This window comes from Centroberyx gerrardi, chromosome 14 (assembly GCF_048128805.1).
Source record: "Centroberyx gerrardi isolate f3 chromosome 14, fCenGer3.hap1.cur.20231027, whole genome shotgun sequence".
NCBI classification, from domain to species: domain Eukaryota; kingdom Metazoa; phylum Chordata; class Actinopteri; order Beryciformes; family Berycidae; genus Centroberyx; species Centroberyx gerrardi.
In genome coordinates this window covers 20983624-21006164 of record NC_136010.1, presented here as the reverse complement: position 1 = coordinate 21006164, position 22541 = coordinate 20983624, and the positions used below count along the sequence as shown (strand labels likewise).

Sequence of the window (22541 nt, the reverse complement as noted above, 5' to 3'; positions counted from 1 at the left end):
TTTTTTTTTTTTTACTGTATTAAACTCTGATGTAGCTGCACGGGACACATCTTGACGTGAAGTCACGTTGTCTACATTTGGCCAGTTATCCACGGGAATAAGAACAATAGGCCTGCAACGCCACACCAGGTGGATTTTTTTTTCTTTAATTAGACCTAGAGCAGACTGTTGCTCAGAAATAAGGTCAGAGTGGATACTCTTTCATTTTCCCTACTCTCAGATATAATGAAACAGTGTTTCTAAACCGTCTCTGGTCTAGTATCACAACACTGTTGGCATGGTGACGGGAGATGCAAATATGTCTGGGAGACACAGGCCAACGTTAACAATGACAATAGGAAAAACAAAACACGCACCACAAGTTAAGCAAATGTTGAAATAGTCTCGTGTGTTTATGATTTGCATTCGGTGTGACGGCTGTTGGTTTAGACATGGGAGGAAATGCTAGCAAGCAGAGAGATACACACGGACATAGCCTATAGCCTAAACCTGAAATAACACTGTACAAAGCATAATAAGTAAAGTTTCACTAATGTCCCACGTAGTGCAGTATTGGGAATTTACCTGGTATGGTAAATTCAAAAATACCCTATAATGTATATAAAACAAAGACATTTAAGGATTTCATAATGTTCATCTTACACTATACAAGCTCAGTAATTGCCACTTCACATGTGATTATTCCAGCTGTCTCTCAAGCAAACTGGTCCAAGATCAGCACTATGTATGATGCCAGAGAGATATTTACTTTCTAGTTTCAACACAAGAGGGCATCACTGTCTCATTTAAACGGAAACATACTGTATGTGAGCATGATCAGACTCTGACTCCGTAAAGTGTAAACAGAGACCATCTTTATTTTCACTCATAAAAGGCAAACATCTTTTATCAGTATTCCTGTTCAAATAGCATTTCATTCAGATATATTAGCATTTTTTTTGCCTCTACAGCATGTATACAGCAACATAAGCACTGCAATTCATAGTGGTACTGCAAAATACATTTAAACAAAATATTATGAAGACTATACCAGCATAGTCGATGCAAAATATCACCTTCCATAACAAAAGAAACTGACCATCAAGAGAAATAACACTGATTACAAGATGTTGAATTGGTGATAACTAATGATATGACACTCTCTATCCATACAGTATAACAATCGAGCTTTAGGTAGATAGACTGTAACTGAATTCAAGTTTGAGTATGAAATATAATGGGATAAAATGCATGCATTACACATACAGATGGACAAAAAAATAACACATTTTCATTTATGTAAAATATCAATGTAATTCCTTCAATGAATCAAACACATTGATCAGAATAATGGAACTGATCACAGGGAACAGATGATGCTGGATGCCACAAACATCAAAAACACAGAAAACAAACAACTGTTAAGTGCTTGGGGGGTTTCATCTGAGGAAATCCAACATTGTACAAAAGCAACGCTATATAAGTACAAAAGAGGACAAGGCCAGCCGATCCTCACAGAACAAAATCATATCACAAATCTCGTATCAAAATAAATGGTTGATCTGAGAACAGCACAAGACTCTTACAGATATGTAAGGCAGCGATCCTAAACAAGAAAGTATCACTGATCATTTCAAACAACAGCATTACAGGATTTTATGTAATGATTTCTTCACTTTCCATTAAATCTACTTCACAACTGCGTCTGTGTAAATTTGTCTTTGGAATAAAACGGGCCGGGTAGCGTTATAGAAAAGGAAATGTCTGATGGTGGTACAATGCAATTCCTTTTCAAATGCATCAAATTGTACACTGCATGTTGTCACTGGGTACAGTATTATGTTTCTCCCAAATAGTGCATAATCATTTTGACATGAGTGGTTTTTCAACTTTCTGTGTTGGTAGCAGTGTGGGTAGTGGTTCAGATTTAGAGCACATGGATCACGGGATGATGTTGAATTGATGCAGCCTTCTGACTCAACAGGGAAAGTGGCTGTTGCACTTTTCAAGTATGACTTCGCTCCGCTCCAGACGTTTTGGTGGACTACCTGAAGGAGTGTCGGAAGTGCACGCTCCTGCGCTTCAGCTTCTCTGGGTTGTGGGAGGCCATGTGGGAAAACTCTCGGAAGATGTCAAGGTACGTTGCGTCTCCTGCTGAACAAAACGATGGGGGAAGTATGAAAATGATGGACAACGTCACTGAACATTTCAGTCAAGACTTGCATTGCATAGTAGCTCTGGAAGGGAATACAAACAGCTTTGTAATCCTGGGTAGTATAAGCAGTAGAAGCTTGGCACAAAGTTTTTGAAACTACCAACAAGTCAAAACATCTTTCATATGAAAGCTGTTATGAGTTCAAGCAACCAGGAAAAGAGAAAGCAGAGGCTCCCTGGGTAAAACCGCCCCATGAATGGAAGGGCAAAAACAGACTTAAAGGCACCATGACGCTTCCCTCTTTCTACTTTCCAAATTCTGTGGCTTTACTTTTCTCGTGGCCATGGAAACGGCTGAATCTATGGACATAACAAAGGCAGTTGAACTCTTTTGTGTCCCTTGAGATCGCCCAGGCTTAACTAATTAAAAAGGGGAATGAACATTCCAGTCTTTCACTGTGTGTGTGTGTGTGTGTGTGTGCGTGAGAGAGAGAGAGAGAGAGATCAATGAGTACAAGCATAGTAGCCTTCTGTTTTCCTTACATCAAACAGACCAAAAGATTATGATGCTACTAATGTTCAACCACATTCACTCTCAGTGGAAAAGATAATCTGAAACTTGAATATCGACCCCCCTCCTCCCAAACAAGCTCAACTGTCATGCATATTCATACACAAGTCATTCATATTCTGTTTTACACAATAAATATGTTATAACGTCATGCTGTGAATATCAGAGACAGCTGATCCATAATTAGTGTGCCAGCAGTGCATGAAGTTAGAAGTTTGTTAATGCGGTTAGCTGTGGTGAAACCAAGTAAAGAAGGACTTGGAAATGAAGCAAAGAAGCAAAGGGAGAAGTTAGTCTTTAATCACATCTTCCATTTATTTTCAGTATGATTTTTAGAAGACATTGGGAGGAGTTATTGAACAAAAAAGTTGGTTCAAACCAAACATAGGTAGCAGTAAGTGTTAATATGCACAGGTATACTCTTACAATATTCAAAGAAATTGTACAGGTAACAGTCAGAAACAGAAAAAATACAGGAAAGTTTAAAGTTGCATGTTAGAAGCAAGCAGTTGAAGTGTTAATAGTTTTTAGTATATATACACAACAGTCAGCTTGTTGACCTATTGACTGATACAGACACACTGTACTGTACAACACATAATCCTTCAATGGCTTGATGCAAATCATTGTTTGGTCCGTGATCAGATGCTTCATCAAATATAATCTGCTTCATGTTAACGTTTGTACAGTTGTTACAACTGTGTGTAACAGTTTGCCTCCTCCAGCCAACACACCATACTGCACTAAATAAGAAAAGGCCGGAATGAGAAAGATTGTATATTTAACACAAGTAAGCATACAACAGTCTTTTTTTTTTTTCTCAAACATATTTCAAAGTGCTTTGAATGTATCACTGACAAGCAGGGAGGGAGAGGAGAAAATGCAAGTGAGCTGCTCTTCCTCCATGCCACATATCTACCATAAAACCTTTCAATGCTAAAAGACCTCAACCTGTGTGTGTGTGTCTGGCAAATACGTCTTATATGTAAAAAAAAACCAACAAAGACCTCAATCTGCCCCTTTGGATTCATGGCCTCCTATGAGAAAGGAAATGGTAAAACACTTAGCAAAAGACGCTGCCTCTACCTCCCTCTGAAAAACTGTCTGTGGTCTTTGGCTTGAACTAAACCCCCGACAGTCTTTAACATCTGTAAAAGACAAGTACTATCTTTGAGAAAAGGTAATTTAATATTCTCGTTTAGGCTCATTTTGGCTTGGGTACACCATGTAAACAGCACAGTGGTCAGTTACATACAAGGCTATTCTACACATGTACCAACAAGTATGTCTAATTTGCTCAAATGCAATGTTCTGGATCATTACTGTGAGCTAAGGAGGTCTAACAATTAAATATGGCTGAACCACAGTCACTTTATTCAAGTCTATGAGCTAATACTGATGAAACATCTGACATCATTTCAAAGAATGGCAGTCTCCCATTATTATCCGCTTATAGCTGTGAACACAGATTATCACTGAACTCTGCATGCACCATGTGTACATTGGCCATGACGAGATGAATAAATATAATTAGTGTGCTTCCTTCAGCACGCTTATACTCTCTTATCTCACTTTTCTGAGGCTATTCTTTGCACTAGCATTACCCAGCCGATGGAAGTCAATGGGAAAGGGGTGTTCAATCTATCTGCATCAATTTGTGGGACCAAGGACCACAGATGGCGGCTCATGAATGTCATTCCATGCACAGTTCTCATGATTTGGCAGTATATAATATGGTTATTAACATCATTCAACAATACTAAATGTCAAATATTCACATACACCGGGTACAGAAGTAAACAAAAGCAACAGGGCTTAAGAAGACCTGGGCAACAGCCACCCATGCACTATTGGACCGATAAACCGAGAACAAATCTAATATAGGCCTACTCATGATACATCAGATTACCATAAACAAATGTTCTCAACAAACATTTTAACATACAAATACTGTATAATACATGGTAGTTTAGTCTGTTTTATCAAAAATGTCCATCTTCGGCTGCAGTCTGTACTGCAGATTGACTCCCCACGGTTTTACACTATCAAATTATGGAGTAGTGGTTGTCTTTCTCACAACGAGAATATAATACTGGCGCTATGTGTGTGAGTGCTCAGCAAAATAAAATCTAACAAAATATATCCAGCTTAAAAAAATACCATCTGCATTGTTGTTCAACATAATACAAAAAATACAGAGTATCTGTATTCAAATAATCATTGCACTATTGCTCTGGGCGTTTCATCATAAATAAGAAACAAAACGAAAGCGTTTAAACCTATCCTATGAACTGAAGTTACCATGACATAACAGCAAAAAACAAAAGTCAAATCATTGTTGGTAGGAAAAGTGCATAATCTTGCTTTTAATTATACATAAAAGCTTTACTTTAAATAGTCTCGATCAAGACAAATACAGAGTAATGATACTTCTATGATCATTTACTCTCAATCACAGTTATCACTTAGCCTCAAAGTTACCCCTAAAGAATGTCAAAATGCAAATTCATGAGTCCCCTCCCTCCCCCTTCACAAAAGTATGGACAGAACCACCTCATGAAATAAAAAAGCACAGCCAGAACAGACTTGGTTGACAAGTGTCAGGCCTTTGCCTTATCTAATAACCCTGTAAACAAGCTGCACCGCCCTGTACTAGTCAATTTGGTATTGTTCCATGCTCTGATTCGACGGTGTTATATGAAAACTCATACTACGGTTTAAGATCATAACGACAACTCAATAACATCACATTGAGCCTATAACTATCGGGATACTGCATGTAGAAATCTGAATCAATGACTGAAATGAGTGGTGGCAGGTCTTTGGTTCAGAACACCCTGTACCCTCTTGGAAACTACAAACCAATACCCTCAAACAACTCCAAATAAAGGGCAAGGTTGGTCCCTAATTCATTGCTGATGACTTTATTGTTGTCTTTTGATTGCTTGAGATTAGCGATGGATAGTCTAAGAAGCGATCACCATAATGAAACCCTGTAAGAAGGAAGAACAGGAATTATTTCCTGGTTTTCTGTGACGGGACTAATCGGCACCTCGTAAAAACGTACTTAATACTGTATGCTCATTTACTGTACACTGATTTTTTTGGTGGCTGTCAGTCAAAGTCAGCTGTTCAAATGTGACATCATTAAAAGGAACTTAACGCTGAGTTCTCGTGTGATCCTGAGAGGGGAGCTGACTGCTGGCAGGGGCTGGTACGATGTCTAGACTCAACAGACTGTGCTGGGTGGAGGAACACTGGAATTATTCTGGCTAGTTGTTTTTTGTTTTTTTTGTAGAGAAGAAGCTAATCTGGCTGTGAAAACAAGTGGCGTCCGGGTCAGTCGTTTGTCTGCTGGCACCCCCTGCACTGCGTTTAAACTGATAGTCTAACCTGACTGGACTTGATATCGAGACTGAGACGCGCTTCTAGCACTCGGCTATGTTGAGACAGATGAACTCCTGTATGCATTTCTTATACTGCTGCTCAGTGGGGCTGCTGGTGGGGTATTGACCTGGCTGGCCGAACGGTCCCTCCGACTCCCGCATCTCCTCATTCATCCTGGCCAGTCGCAGCCTGAAGGGAAAGAAGGAAAGGAGGAGGAGAGAAAATGTTAAATAAATCCATCGAAACTAGAAAATTAAAACCTTTATAAAAAAAATGGATCTATGGAAAGCAAATAAACATACAGTGTGACTATATCTGCGTTGGCTTGCTGTACAGCTATACTCAAAGGGTCCTGGCCATCCTCGTCCCCGTCGTTCTGCGTAGCTCCCCGTTTGAGGAATAAACACACCTGCCTGGAAAGACCACAGAACAGCAGGGAAATGGGCATCAGTCACAGCACACTCACAGTGAATCAGATTCCCACTTTCAAAGACCTGCGCTCCGTATTAATAGCTCACTGTGACACAAAGCGAGAAAAATCAAATCACTGTGATTTGCAGAGGAGCTACACATATTGTGCAGGGCATACGGAGTCACTTCAATAAAGCAAGTTTTATTGAACTGTGTGGGAAGTGGTTACAAGTGCTACACCGCTGACTAGGATTACTTCATGGTGGCAATCACAGAGGCACAGTAGCAGCACAATGCGATGGAAAAGAGTAAACATGCAAAGAGCAATATTGTGTCTCATGACTTACCCTGTGTGTCCCAGATAGGTAGCATGGTGCAGGGGGCCCCTCCCTCTTGCGTCTCTTTGGTTGACGTCAGCAGCATTCTGGAGCAGGAACTCGCAGGCTATCAGTGAACCCTGGAATAAAGTAACAACACCGGTTAGCAAGCTCTTGATATGGGAAGCTTGACTGCTGCAAATTGGTTCATACTTTTCACGGCATATGTTCGTCCGCTTTCCTGATCTGGCAATTGAAACTGTCCTGATCTGGCAGTTGGATTGGCTATTTATGATCGGTGGCCGATCAATCGCTGCATCCCTAATTAATACACTATGTACATACATGAGGTACTTCATGGAAGGCATACTGCATTTTTTTTCATTACAAAAGCATTACTTTAGTGGCACTTGTCTGATGCTTCCGGTGTGACTAAGTCAGTCGACGACTCACCCCGATCACCGCCTGTATGAGGGGCGTCTTGCCTTCATCCTCGTCGTTGATCAGGTTGACGTCGGCCCCGTGGGCTAGTGCCTCGGCCATGACAGGCAGGTTGCGGGCCTTGGAGGCCTTGTAGAGCAGCGCTCCGGGGTGAAGCTCCCTCACGTCCTCAGCGTCCGACGTCTCCGGCTCGGCCTCCAGCTCCGCCTCGCCGCTCGAGTCCTCTGACACCTCGCACTCTGAGGAGAGGCCAGGGAGGCGGATTACTTACAGCCACACAGGGTCAATCTAGACATTGTATGTGTACTGAACATTATGTCAAATTTGTCATGTATAACGTATCTATAGAGTGCTCACTACATAATACATCACCAAGTAACCCAAGGGACTATCTGCATTGGACTCACCCTCCTCTGTGACACTGTCCACCACTGAGCCAAACACCAGGATGTCCGTGCTGCCGTCTGTGCTGCCTCCCAACCCGCTGTCACTGCTCAAACCTGCCGGACCGGGAGACGCCAGTACATGGACACATTAGTTACCGCTGTCTCCGGCTGACCAGTGTTGTTTAAAGCCACACACTCATGCAAACAAATGCAGACACTTGTATACAAACACATACAAGATTCATGGGTCTTATTCAAACGGTATGTGTCTTTTATCTAGGTGGGTAACTACAGTCTGGATGGGGATATGTGTGTGTAACTTGGTCTGGATGGGTGTAAACAACAGGGAACGAGATGCCATTTTGTGGGACGGAGTGTCAGAATAGTGAGTCACTTACTTCGGGGCCCAGATCCTGTATCAAAGTAGGAGAAGAGAGAGTCCAGCTCATCTGGGCAAAACAGGGAGTCTCGCCGGAACTTAGCAGCTGCTGTGAGACAAACGTACAGCACAACGACAAGTAGAGAGAGTGAGAAAATCAGATGAACGACTGTCAGCTCCCTTCTGCATAGATACAAGTCAGGACAGAGATCAGTTCAGGTACCTGAGGAGAGAGTGGCGGGCGAGGCGCTTCCAGGCTCTTGTCGGTATCTCCGCCGCGTCTTGGGTACCGTGGTGGCGCTGTTGTGTCTCCGGCACTTCTTCACACTCCACCGCCTCTCCGACTTCCTCTCGCCGTTGATGAGTATCTCTGTGGAGCCCAGCTTCTTCAGGAATTTCTTCTCTACGTACTTTGCCTTAATCCAGGCCTCCTTTTCCTGCCTGCAAGGGACCATGGGAGATAGTAAATGATTGAATCAATACCCGGGATTGTTTCTATATATTTTACTTGTTTTTTTTATCGATTCCTACCTTGAACTGGACGGTAATGGTTTCTTCAGACCCTGTTCTTGGTATGAGCCTTCATAGATGTGGTTGATGACGCTGTTTCCAAGCTCACACATTAACTACAAAGCAATACAGACAAGAGACTTTACATTAGGCGTCTCCTCACTAAGATTGACTCAGGATTGTACTTGCAAGGCATTAGTGACTATCATTATTTGGCAGGACACTGCTGACAAACCTTTAGTAACTCTGGTTCCCATGAGTCCAGTGTCAGAGAGCGCACCTTAGAACAGTGAACTCCCAGACTCCTGTAACAGAACATAAAGTGTGTAAAGAGAAAAGCGTGAATACAGTCGACTACATGTTCCATTCTGTGTTGTATGTTCTGTCGTGAAAGGATTCAACGGTAAAAGTAAAAGAATGCGACTTTGCTGTGGCTATATGGCAACAGATGGAGGTCTACCCAAGGAAAAAAAAATACTGTATCCTCCTCTAATAAAAAAAACAGGAAGCTCTGCAAATGTATGATACACTATGGCTTTGTATGGTGACATGGTATCAATAGCTGTGGGAGCCTGAAATCACAAGGGTGTTATCCCCTGGGAAACGAGAGAAGCTGCTCCTAATGTCATGCAAATCACAGAGTTCCACCAATGAAACCGTCTGGTATCCAGGCAACAGCGGCACATTTGGAAAAAAAAAAACCCCAGATAGTGTGTTTCTCCCTTCCATTCTAACAAGGGGCCTTGTCTGATCTCACTGTGAGAAGACGAGCCCAAAAGGGAACATGAATATTCAACAGGTGGGCCGGACAGGGATGGGGTTTGTGATTACATAAGCGTTGATAATTGCAGCTCCCAAATAAACACAACTCCTGGGGGAAACTTTGCCATCGGGAGCTTGAAAACTATCCTCGGTGATGTAACAGTGTGATGTAACAGAACAGCGAGCACAGCACAGCGCACTGACCTGGATGACAATAGGACGCATCGTGACTGTATTCAGCAGTTTCTACCACTGAATTAAACTATTCAACGGCTTGCTCGCTGTGTGTAGTATCTCAGTGCTGCAGCCCGCTTTATCCTCTCACTTCCCTCCCTCAGTCAGATCTCTCAATCAAAGCCAGCCTGATCCAATAAGCAGCGTACTCCACTTTAATCCCCTCAGCAGTGTGTGTGGCAGAACGTGCTCTGTGCCTATAACAGCAAAAGGTAAGGCAGACGGCTGGCACCGCCTCCTGTCTTCGGAGCCAGTACCCACACTGCACATGGTCGGGAACATGGTCTGGGAGAACTAAGCGCTCCGTAATGCGTTTGCCACTATAGCTAATTGTCCTGCACGTTTTTTTTTTCAGATTGGGAGAGGAAAGCACGCTGAAATTGCCTATATCCCATACATTTTATATTAGTCAGTGAGATGGAATGCTACAAAGGCTCCGAATAGATTTACTTTTTTACGCTTTTTGAGGCCTCATTAATTCATTAAGTTAATATAATGTCTCTCTTCACCCTCGACAGGAAGGTCAGAGTGCAGGCTCACCTACAGAACCAATACCAACCAATCTGTAATCTACCTGTGGATGCCGGAGCACTCGATGCACAGCAGGATGCCCAGGTTGATGGAGGCCCAGCGCGGGTCGGCCTGGCCGCAGTCGCAGCACTGCTCGTTCCCCGGCAGACACTGGATCCGCTGCAGGATGGTCTCCCCCCGGACGCTGCGCTCCCGCGGCTCGCTGGCCGAGTCGATGCTGCTGGTGGACGGGGAGGCTGTCCTGTCCAGGCGCTGCATACACACCAAGAGCCGTGCGTTAGGAGTTAGATTGTAAAATGTCATATGAATATTCTGTGACTTGCCCGACCTTGGAGTACCAGATGGTTGGGGTTTATCACATTGGGATGTTTCCGAATAGCATCAGGTAAGGTCTCAATCTCATACACAACTACACCAAAATGACTTCTGAATACTTCTGAGTACTTTCTCCATTGTCATATGTGAGGACCCCACCAATATCTCACTTAAGTAAGCTAAAACAAACTATGAAAAGTATTCGCAAGTGCTTTCGACCCGGACCTGGGACTTACCTCTATGTAATAAGTGTCAGGACTCTCTCTGTAGGCGGAGGCAATGCTAGCTTGAACTGCCTGGATCCAGGCTTGTCTGAGCTTCTCAGACTCAGCCTGAAGCATACAGCTCCTGTAGGATGAAACAATCAATCAAACTTGTGAGCCAGGCAATAATCTACTTCCATACATTGTACTAATTGTGTGACATGCTATAAAAACAGCTATACTAAAGCCACATTATACATAGAAAGAGGAAAGTATTCTAGTGCATACTCATAGGTTTCACATCTGTTCCATCTTTTCATATTGTTTTTTTAGAGTGACAATAAAAACACTGCAGCTGTGATTTACTATAAAACCATATTATACTTGTATGACAAAAATCCAAAGTGTTGAATTGCTAAAGCACAATTAAAAAGGTGACTAAGCAATTATGTCACTATGGCAGTAGCACTGTTATTAATGAACAAAAATGAAAAAGTGCCTTACTTGGAGGGGGAGACGACCTCAAAGCAGAACCTCCTCTCGATGTCCTCACATGGTTTGACAGAGCACAGCCTGAGGTCCTCCACCACGACTGTCAGAGAATCCTGAGCAGGCAACACACACACAAAAACATCTCAATCACTCTGCTTATCAACCGCCCTAGACAACAGATATGAGACAGCTATTTGACCTTGGTAAGAGGTTTCTCCTGGCAGTTTAAAGCCTCAAAGTACCCGGCCATATTAGATAATCAAGAAAGACAGGGTGTCTTACATTTTAGCACACATAAGATATTAAGCTGAGGAATGAAGATGACCTGGAAACCACACAGGCCCGGCTCTTAAGTGGCTCCAGATTGAGTGCCCACATATCTGGACAGATCCCTTCACCGCTAATGCAGCGCACACTGACAGACACACAGTGAGCGAGTGAGTGATGATGGATCTCAGCGAAGGCGATCACCATAACTTTAAAAGCGGTAGCATTCACCCTTCCCTCCAACACCCCCATTAAAGTTGCACACCCATTCCCCGGAGGGAGCGCTGATAGCTCGAGGATATATGGACTTGCCTTGAGCTTCTTCTGATAGACCAGCTGACTGTTCTGTATGGAGAACCATCGCCTAGAGAGAGAGAGAGAGGGAGAGGGAGAGAGAGATGAATAAAACATACATTTTAGATGGATATCCTTCCATAAGGTAAGGATCAGTGCGCAAAGTTGAACTCATGTCACTGTAGACACCAGTGATCGAGGATAGGTAAAAGCATCATTGAGTGAAATGGGCTTTCTCCCTTGCAATGCAATCTCCGGACCATGTGAGGGGAATTCATTACATCGCTTCACATCACAACCGCATTGCCCTGTCACAGAGGGAGCGAAATGGGCTGACAAACGCGCCACGGGGAAGCAAAGCAGCAGTGAAACGCCTTGCAACCAACTGAATACTTGCAGTACACTGTATATATCTCCAGCAGGCTATTTTATCTAATGCAAAAGTGAGTAAATTTCACCTTTTCAATAGACTTTCCTGACTAATATCTCACAAAATACAGTTTGCCACAGATCTTACCGTATTTTCAATTCACGGTCCGTACTAAAGTCACATATTACACTACAGTGGAGAGATAGCTGCCAGCTCAGTTACCTGTTCCAGGTCTTGAAGGCATTGCTGGCCCTCTTGAACAGGTAGCCCTCCATCACCACACCATTAGGAGCATCCACGTTGAACTCTGCCTTAGAGTCGTCATAGGAGAAGTCCTGTTAGAGAGGAGAAAGACCCTAAATTAACCCTAGTCGTCATACCCATGAGGACGCATAGAGAGGGTTGAGAGTGTGTGGAGGATAGCCAGTTGATTAATGTGTTGGATGCTGTTCTGATCTTTTAATGGTAACCTGTGGAAATGTTTCACAGGCCTCGCATCTGTTGGCATATGCTCTTCCCTTTCTGTAGTGAAGATGTTAGTGTTGTTTGCGTGCTATTCCTAATATGATGCCAGTAGCATTTGATGTGCACTGTGCTGTACATACTGTCCATAAACCAACGGACCAAAACGTCATACATTGTGCGTTCATGTGGAAACAGTCACGTGTTGGCCCATGTATGCATATGAGTTGCATGCCATGGTCCTGCGTGATTCACTGAGGCATTTCGTAATTCGTAATAGATATGCCTGTGACGCAAATTATTACATAAACAGGGTCTGATTCAAATGAAATCGCCTTCTAAGCTTTCCCAGTTAGAAAAATTACACCTGACACTTTAATGCTAGCCGGCGGAAAGTGGCAGGCAGCTATTTAGGGCATAGGTCAGAGTTATGGTGCAAGTCGGTTGTCACTTGATTAATGGGGTTTGGGGAGGCACAAAAGTATTCACTTGATTATATGTTTGATGCTTCATGTTAAAGAGCAGAAGTACTATATGTCCTCAGACCTGAATACAAGTAAACAACATTTTAGAACCAATGTAATATGCAGCAGGTACAGAACATTAACTTATCCAAAATTGAGTTTCAGCATTGCAGGCATGCAGCCTCGTGAAAAGCCCAGACCCAGTCTTCCCACAAAGAGCCAATTCAGACTCCATGCCATCACTGCAGAGACCCATCATTCACAAAAAAGTACCCAAGAATATTTGAAAGTGGCTGCTGGAGTGACCCATATAAAAACTGACTTCACGAACTCCTGTTTCGTAACAGGGTGCATGTACGTGTAGCAGTTCTGAGCACACCATCAACTATTCACTGCATGTCTGAATAATAGAACGACTTACTTCTCTACAACTATCTCCCTTTTAAGATGTCTAAATACACAGATGTCATCAAGCGATATGCCTCGGGTGTCCAGAAATTCACACATTTTATGACAGCGCCAAGAGTGAGTGAAACAGGAGGTAAGGGTAGTGAGACAGAGGGAGACAGAGAGAAGGAGAGCAAGAAAGAGTATCTAAAATTGATATTCTCATGTGTCTCCAAACTAATCTTTTAGCAGTACAACTACCCTTCCTCTGCAACACCTAGACATCTCTTTCAAGCAGTAGTACATCTCAGTCAAGGTGAAAGAAGATCTAAAAAGACAACGGATCATTCTTAGTCAAAAGTTGGCTATTATAGTAACTATGACAACATGCACTAAAATCACAGCAACAACAAACAGCCAATGCAACGCAGATCAACCCACCAAAGTGTGGTCCCATCGCCCAAAGATCTTCATTTTGAAACGTTTAGTGTATTCCAACAGCATTGAAAAGCACAAAAAAAAGGCAAACAGGTAAAAAAAAATAACAAAAGCAAACAGAAAAGAGCTGCTAAAAAAAGAGCAAACTCTCAGAGTAGAAGCATGTCCGTGGAGACGCGGAGGACCCACGGTCTCTACTCTCTGCAGGCTGCGGCTCTCACAGCGGAGGGGAACGCACTGACTCGCTGCAGTGCGCTGCGTAATTCCAACGCTGACATGTGCGCTCTCCTCTACAGCCACCTGCCCCGCTGCCTTGTGAGGCTCAGGATTAGAACTAATTACCATACAGCTGCCAAATGTTTCCCTGGCAGGACGCTGTGGAATAATAGCAGACTTCGCTATACTGTAGCTGCCCTTGACCCAGAGACACGCAGGCTGGTTTGACACCTCAGCGTCCGTTTTACAACTCAAACGCACCTCCCTTGCTGAAGAAGACGGGGGAGATTCAGACTCTTGTTGACCCTGAAAAAATCTATCTGGCAAGCAGCCCAGTTCACCAAGCAAATACGACTGAAGGCTTGATTTGCTGTCTACACTGGCAGCAGCTATATATTCTAACAACTGCATTCCCTGCACTGTAACTATCAAATCCGCAAGAAAATTGCCAATCAAGATGATGCATCTTACCTTGAGCTGTCAGATGCCTTTATAGTTGGACTATAACATATCGCACACATTGGAGGCACACACTGAGTACACACACTGAGCAAGCCGTGCACTGGGTGGTACTCTTCAATCTCTCAAGCCCACAACAAAGACCATCTATTTTTAATGATCCTCAGATGGAAACTGAACATCAGTGAATTATTGAACGAGCGGGGAAACAGAGAATTCCAAATGTTTGGTACAAATAAGTAAACTGGGTAGCTGTCTCGGAGCAGCTGGCAGAAAGAGCACACAACACCGGATTATACAGACAACACGTCCTGATGCCGCATCCACCTGGAGCCTTACTGTACGCAGGTCGGCCCGCAGGCTACGCTGCAGGGCTTCCCGCTGCCAAATAGTGAGCCCAGTTGATCGCACTGATTACCCAGTCTGCTGTGATGCGCTTGCTTATTGTCTGTACTGTACTGTCACTGTTCCTAAAGTGGGAGCTTTCGTCTGTTAGGGACTGGCCTGGTGCCTTCATCCCATCCCACAGTGCCTACCTGCCTGACATCTGCTTAGTCTATTTCATCTAATCCTCAACCCACCTGGTCCACTTAGATATCACTACAAAGTTACCAAATGCCACAACACCTCTCAAGTCTTTACAAATACTACGCCGTGACTGACTGACCTTGCATGGGTAAGTGATAAAACTTAGTGAATGGTCTGAAAGTGGGTTCAAATCCTCTCCTGTGATTGATTTAACTTGCCAGCCAAAATTGCCCTAACAAAACGAAAGCACAAAATGTACAAAATGAGATTTAACCAAGAGACTGTTACCACAGATCCATGTGGCCACTTGAGTCCCTGACAGCAACAGTGTAAGAAAACTCCCCCACAATCTCCCCTCTAAACACAACTGTGTCCCCTGTAGACACAATTCTCTCCAGACACCCCTGGAAAAAAAAGATTTCTCTGAATCCTGGCAGAACAAAAGCCTTTTCTGTGACTCCTCTAGTGAGCTGTGGTGGAATGAAAAAAGGATGTTGAGAGAGAGGACTAACAACTTCTACAACTGCCCCTGTTCTCTGTTGGACATTTCAAAAGATGAGAATGAGAATTTTACAGCAAAATGGCTGGAAAACAATGAGTGGTGACCTGCTGTATTGGTCTAAAATGCATTAGATACAGTACATTCTACTGCAAGGGAATTATGAATGAAGGTTGTAGTCCTTCTTGTCTTATCCTACTTTTTGTTTTAGTTTTACATGTTTTATTCAGTCTTTGTATATACATTACTCATCTATATATGCCTTGCCTTCTTGAGTTTTACATGTTGTTGCTTTGGTTTTATGCTTTGTTGCCTGATGTAGAAGGTCTTTGAGTACCTATACAAACAAAATGTATTATCATTATTTTATTAGAGCATGTATCTCATCGGCCTCTGGAATTTCAAGCAGTAAAAATAAATCCAGTGACCGACTGCGGCTAAAAAAAGAAGCACATTGGAGCGCTGTGCTGGAGATGTAAACTTAGAAATATAGGATAGTAGCTAGACAGTGGAGGCCGGCCTGGACAGGACTTCTCCATTAAATCTCCTGTTAAAAATGAATGGCCCTGGCATTTAGATGCTTTCTCTGCACTGTGTACCCAGCCAGCTACAGTGACAGTCCATGGTGGGAGCACTTTAATTCCCTTTCTACTCCCCTGGTCTTTGCTTGTACTGTGTATGGGCTGCCCCTTTGTCCTCTGTAAGTTTACACAAGGCTTATTGCACATGCTCAATGTGATGAGGAAGAAGAAAAAAACTAAAAGTTCCTTGAGGGAAGGAGAAAAGACTCACAAAGTAGGCCAGACTGAGAAAAAAAGATAGTAGAGAATCAAAGACAGTTAATGCAACACAAAATAAAACGGATATTCTCCAAAATTGTCTCAAATCTCAAATCTGATCTGCTGCATCTCATCACTCCTATTACGATTCTCTTATTTAATATCTCCGATAAAAGAAGGATTACATGGCAACTTATATTGCATGTAGAACTCCTTAAAAAAAGAGAGAAAATAGAGTAAAACAACATCAAAGAGTAAAGAACAGAACCACCGACTCCACAACAGAAACATCCAGGCACAGGAAACTGACAGTGTTGACTAATTATTATGGTCAATATTCTAGCTATTATCTTTTTATAAGACACGGCAATTATCCCCTCTAAATAGGTGATACAGCAGACAGTCTTTATACAGGCCATTCAAACTAAGTTGGGTTGTTCCTGATTGTTCTGTATAAATTATTCAGGATGCACTGCAGCTTGCCCCAAAGGCCTTGGGAGTCTAACTACAGCTTGAGAACACTTCAAAGGGGTTTGCTAATGTTCTGTACAGCTACATCTTCCCTACGCATAGACGCACAGACATGTTCCGAGGAAAAATGAACACGATTGAAAAAAAAAGAAAAAGACGGAGACGTACTCACCTGCATGAGGGTCTGAGAGAGCAGATGGCAGCATAGGGAACAGAGAAGAGAGAAAATAGTATTAGAGCCCAGAAGACACATTGCTTCGACAGCAGACTGGTTCAGAGGAGATAATACAATAATCTTTGAGCTTGAATGCACCTCTAATTATCCTGCTTACTGGTCTTCCACTAAAGAGGCTGGCCATCTTGGTTCAGTCCTTATAACTGAAGCTGAAAAAAAAGTCCACCTGATGCCACATTGTTTTCATGACATTCAAATTTGACATGGATTCAAATAGGGAGATATTTGCTAACACAACTCCATGGGTGATACATGGGAGTATGAAGCTTGTGTCTAACAGCTCTGGTAAAAACAGATCGATAACTGGCAGCCCCACATGTGACCTGGCCCGTCCCTGTGGCTCCATCCACAGCCCAGACCATAGCGCCTGGAGGCAGAGGGCTGACCAGAGCTGCCTGCCTGTCTGACAGATGGTCACTGATCCTGGGGTGCAGAGTCGCCACACACTGGCCCACCGAAAATCAAGGTTTCTGAATTATTTAGCGTTGGAGATGCCAGACAGGGAGCGCACCCTACATTTATAGATTTCATTATTTGAGCATTTAGAGGATTGAGCCTATATGGAATGAGTCAGAAGAAAGGGAAGGCTGTGTTTCACCAAGTTTACTAGATGTTTGTGAATATATATACATTACAAAATGGTCAACAAACCCTAAGATCAGCATTTTAGCGGACTAAGGGCACAGTGAGGCTCCTACACCTAATGTGCTGATCACTGCTATCCACAGCAGACAACAGTGGGATTAGTTTCTCTTCAAAACACTTAATTCCACCTGATTTAACACTTAAATCAATGCCCGGTCTTTGTGAGGCAGATTAATCAAACACTCCCCAGTTGCCCGGCTCTAATCCCCCAGTCACAACAGAAGCACTGGGCCAGGTGGCAGGCTGGGGCTTGGAGGTGTGATGGGAGCACATTCACACCCAGTCAGACTCTCTAAAACTACCAGTGCCTGAATAGTATAAACCTGCCAACCAATATGGAGAGGGAAGATGCTTCAGTGTCATAACATTTGAGCATTACTTGAAGCTTCCTGATTGTCTAAATATATGATTTACAGCAAGAAAAGACTGAAGCCACATTTCTGTTGAATTCATTGAACTCACCCTCTGCTGTATGGTTGCGTGTTTATGCTCCATGTCCCTCTTCTCCATGGCTGAATCAATCACCAACTGGTCCAGCTGAAAGTAAGTTGACACAAACATAACAAAAAAACAAGCTCACTCTTGATGAAGAGATGTTCAACCAAAGGTGCAGCCACTGAAACGCTTCATTTTGCAGTGAAATAATTCTCACATAAAGGCAAGCTAGAATGATTCTGGATAGCTGACTACAATACTTTGGACCAGCAGAGGCTAAGCCTGCAGTGACGCGCTAGGTCAATGTTTGTTAATGAAGCATCGACTCAGTTCTCTTTCAGCGTTCAACCCGTTGTGCAAAACGTGTTAGTCTTCAATAACATGTGTCGCAGCATGTGCATATGACAGTTGTGGGTGAAATATTGTTTTTTTACTTTGTCACATGTAGGCTACATGTACAGAGGAAGCGTTTAACTACAGTATGTGTATCCGATATCAGATCAAAAGTCCAATATATCAAATAAATCACAGCAGAAACCTCGAGTATCAAGTGCCTTCTGTCGATATTTCTCATGAGGACCAAACCAATTCCAATCAAGACTTGGAGCCTGGGGGACATGAGACAGTACAGCTGACGGAGCACAAGCTGATGAAGACGCTCTGCTCACCTCAGCAGCCAGTTTCTTCATGTAAGGGTTGATCTCATCCAGGAGGTTGTAGCCTTGCTGGAACAGCGAGTACTGGGCATGCATGAATGACAGCATCTGCATGGGACAGAAGCAGTCGTTTTGTCACATTAACATTGGCAATGACACTCTGACACGCAACGGACGACCACTGGGATGACTCTCTTTTGCATGCAGCACTATTCTAGATAATGTATGTAGGATATATCATAAGTGTGTTTGGAGATAGTGAACACTTGTTTGTTTATCTGTGTTGGTGGAGATGGTACAACACTTACAGCATCTAGGATCTCAAATTTCTTCTTAGCCTGGAGGACATTGATCTGCAGGAGAGAAAGATGGAAATGTGTGTAAATTAACATTGAACAGTAGGAAAACTCTCCAGTGAACTGAACGGAAAAAAGCTATTTTTTGCTCTGTAGAGTACTGATTGTTGTGTTGATGACATCCACATCAACACACCATGCATTGAGACACCATATATTGGGATAACTCCCTCTAGTGGACAACATTTTCTTTTTCTATACTGTAACCCAGAAGAAGATGCAGAAGAAACTGTGAAAAAGAGCATCACATGCTTATGTATGCTGACTAATGGGTGATCTTTCACAGAGCCATTACAGACATATGAATGCAGATATTGTATACATCATTCTAAGTCATTGCCATGATGTAACTGCTGTTTAGTAACTCAGTTGTGTATGCATGAGCCATACATACATAGTCACCATGGCACTTCATGAATAAAAGCTTTGCTGCATTGTATATCTTAACTGATGCAAACCTAAATGACATCTCGCGCTACGTTTGAGAGGTTACTTGTACGTATGGCGCGCTCTCCGCAGCCGCGACCTTTCCTGCCTTGAGACATTTTCAATTAAGCCTTGAAAGGGTAAGATCTTTGCGGGCAGCGAGAGAAGGCTGCCGGCAGACACAATGAAGAATGCAAAAGGGGGCACGGCCGTCGCGGCGATCGCACTGAATCAGTCTCTTTGTTCCCACAGGCGGTCATGTGGAGGAGGATACAACTTGTGGGCAAAATAAACCCATGCCGCATAGGAATAGATTGGAAAATGTGTCATACGTGCAGAAGGACGGACACAGACACTACTGCAGGCCTCAGGGGCGACGTCAGGGTCGCTCACCAACTCCACTGCTGAGATTAGTCTGTCTGTTTATGTCTCTGTCATGTAGCTTTAGCCTAGTAGTTCAATCTCAGCATGAAGGGAGAGATCTTAGAATATCTACACACAGAAAGATGTGAACTGGAACCCGAAAATGGCTCTTTGGAGTGATGCCACAGAACTATTTCTGAACTATTTCTAAGAATCTTTCAAGAACCTTTTAATATCCCAAAGAACCATATATAGTTCTTTGGGATATTAAAAGATTCTTAATTCTTAGTTACTGGATGGTGGGTGATGGCATAAATGTGGAAAATAACCAAACCCCTCCATAGTATATGTTGTGCAATTGCAAATGAGGCTATACAAGGACAGATAAACAAAAACACAATGCAGGTGTCTAAGCAACGGAGTGCAGAAGTGGTTCTTTAAAGAATCTTGGTCTGAAAGGTTCTTTGTGGAACCAGAAATGGTTCTTCTATGGCATCACTCTGAAGAACCATTTTTGGCACCTTTATTTTTCCGTTTGATAGAATCATTCCTTCCTATATAATCTCAAACGGGTGCTAAGATCTGACTTAACATTTCCTGTGTAAAACTACTGCAAATTGGAAAAAAAATGGGTAAAAAAAACAAGCAACAGCTCATAGATTTGAGTCCTGTGTCTAACCTGCAGCACATAGTCCAGAGCGAGGTGTCGGAAGCACTTGCGGGTGATGCTGAGCGTGCTGGTGGCTTCCTCCACCTCGTGAGGCTTGTTCCTCGGTGCCTGGGCATTCTTCACCTGGGCTATCTCCATATCCTCACGCACCCTGTCGAAGTGCTTCTTGGTCTCCTTGAACTTACGTACATCCCTGGAGATAATGCAATTTAAGTGAGACGTCAGTATAGTAACTTTACAGTTGATCAAAACCCAACAGAAATGTTAAATTTTCCCTAAGTTAGGCTCCAGTTCGAAAGACTTGGAGGTATTGCAGACATGGGATTCTGATATTTAGAACTACCACAAAGTGAATGTGGGTTTGCCTGCTGTCAAAACCTACTTTAGCTGGATTGCTCATGATATGTCTCTGACAACATATCTGGGCTGCAAAAGGTTGTCCCATTAATATTTAAAAACACCAAAAAGGTTTGTAGGGGGGAAAGTTAAAAACTGAGGCTGTCTAACCGCCCCTTAAAAGGTTGTGGAACTTGGCTTTTTCTACCTGCGTTGAATTTTTCATACACCTGAAGTTCTGCTGCGATACCTCGCTGAAGCAGCACATCATCAACTCTGGGTTTACTCACTCTTTCACAAAGTTGTGCAGCTGCTGCTTGACAGACCTCTGCGCTTGATCGAACAGTATCTGAAATAGAGAAAAAGAAGAAATGAGTATTCCTTCGTCATGAACAGCGACTGATGGTGTATTTGAAACTTACATTGGGCTAGTACACATGGAGTTGAGAGGCATGATCATATGTCATAAGTTGCAAGCTAGTGCAGTGTTGAAACACTTCATTACCATGAAAACATGGTTAATAATCAAAGTCAAAACCTTAACCATTCAATTTACACAGAATTATTGTGCAGCTATCAATATGAAAATGCTATTAAAATGGGAAAAAAAACACCCTAAATTAGGGGTTGCATGTATAAAAAGGGCTGTAGTTCTTTACCTATTAACCTGATATGGCAGAAAATACCCTAAAATCAAAACATATAGTCTGCACTTTAACCTAAAATTCATTTCACATCACATGAGTGTGGAGGGAAAGCATCAGTGTGCCACTGTCAAAATACCTCAGAGGCATTTTTAACCAACAGAGGGCGATAAAGCACAGCAGTTGCACACGATGCATGCAAATGACGCAAAATCACCCCTTCACGCCTGTTGACATGAATGGATGAAGAATGTCACTCAGACTCAAACGCACCCGCTGTAACACACACATACAAACACGACAACATGCTGCCTATTTTACATTCCAGACCCCCCTCCCCTCTCTCTCCCTCGGAGTCAGAGGACGTCCTCAGTGATTGCTCCTGCCATGCTGCTGCTGCTGCTGCTGCTGCTAAATAGGTCACTCGGGCAGAGAGGGAGGGAGGAAGCGAGCGAGGAAGCAAAAGAGGGAGGGGAGGAGGCTTTTGGTACAACGTGACAACACTGCAGAGTCTGCATCCAACGCATGCAGGGTGCGAACCCACTCAGACAAATTGTCAGAGCCGCGGCTTTAGTGCTGCAACCACAGCTGGACTGAGCAGTTTGATTTGTTAAGGGTTATGCAGCCTCACCCTGGCTGAATAATTGGATGTACAATTGTGTATGTGTACGGATTAGAAGATTTGAGTGTGCAAGACCCTATGAAACAAGGCTTATGGATGTTTTAACTCAGGGATTACAAGAGCTGATGAGGAGTAAGGCACTTCCACCATTGTTGCCACTGTGGTCAACGCACAGCTGAGGGTTTGTGTTGGAGACAGCAAATCCACAAAAAAATTGAGTATAGATGAAGAGTTTCATAACAAAATGTCCACCATTTAAAAAATATGACTCATACTATGACGAAACGATTGCCGCCATGAACATAAAACTCACTATTGACTGTTTTGTGAAGTCATTAGCTATCATGAAGACTTCTTAAATACTGAGAAAATAGGAAACCCTGATAAAAGTGTGCCTCAGATGGAAGTGGTCAGCTCCATTTTCTCCCCGCCACCTCAAAGAGAGAA

The 22541-nt window shown here is 43.0% G+C and overlaps 1 protein-coding gene across 1 annotated transcript in view; it reads right to left on the bottom strand.

Moving 5' to 3' along the window:
* Positions 1–834: 834 nt before the first annotated feature.
* The window catches only part of acap3a (ArfGAP with coiled-coil, ankyrin repeat and PH domains 3a), a 54210-nt gene continuing 32503 nt past the window's right edge, over positions 835–22541 (bottom strand). Inside the window, exons 5-25 of the mRNA XM_078288111.1 lie at positions 21119–21177; positions 20502–20685; positions 18986–19030; positions 18690–18785; positions 18049–18123; positions 14055–14066; positions 12226–12338; positions 11652–11703; positions 11085–11185; positions 10614–10725; positions 10106–10314; positions 8771–8840; positions 8557–8651; positions 8249–8466; positions 8045–8134; positions 7668–7760; positions 7273–7499; positions 6850–6959; positions 6394–6504; positions 6219–6280; positions 835–2133 (exon numbers count right to left, since the gene is read on the bottom strand). Of these exons, the coding sequence (XP_078144237.1) occupies positions 2024–2133; positions 6219–6280; positions 6394–6504; positions 6850–6959; positions 7273–7499; positions 7668–7760; positions 8045–8134; positions 8249–8466; positions 8557–8651; positions 8771–8840; positions 10106–10314; positions 10614–10725; positions 11085–11185; positions 11652–11703; positions 12226–12338; positions 14055–14066; positions 18049–18123; positions 18690–18785; positions 18986–19030; positions 20502–20685; positions 21119–21177 (2244 nt within the window). The 3' untranslated portion in view covers positions 835–2023. The remainder of the gene's footprint in view (positions 2134–6218; positions 6281–6393; positions 6505–6849; positions 6960–7272; positions 7500–7667; positions 7761–8044; positions 8135–8248; positions 8467–8556; positions 8652–8770; positions 8841–10105; positions 10315–10613; positions 10726–11084; positions 11186–11651; positions 11704–12225; positions 12339–14054; positions 14067–18048; positions 18124–18689; positions 18786–18985; positions 19031–20501; positions 20686–21118; positions 21178–22541) is intronic.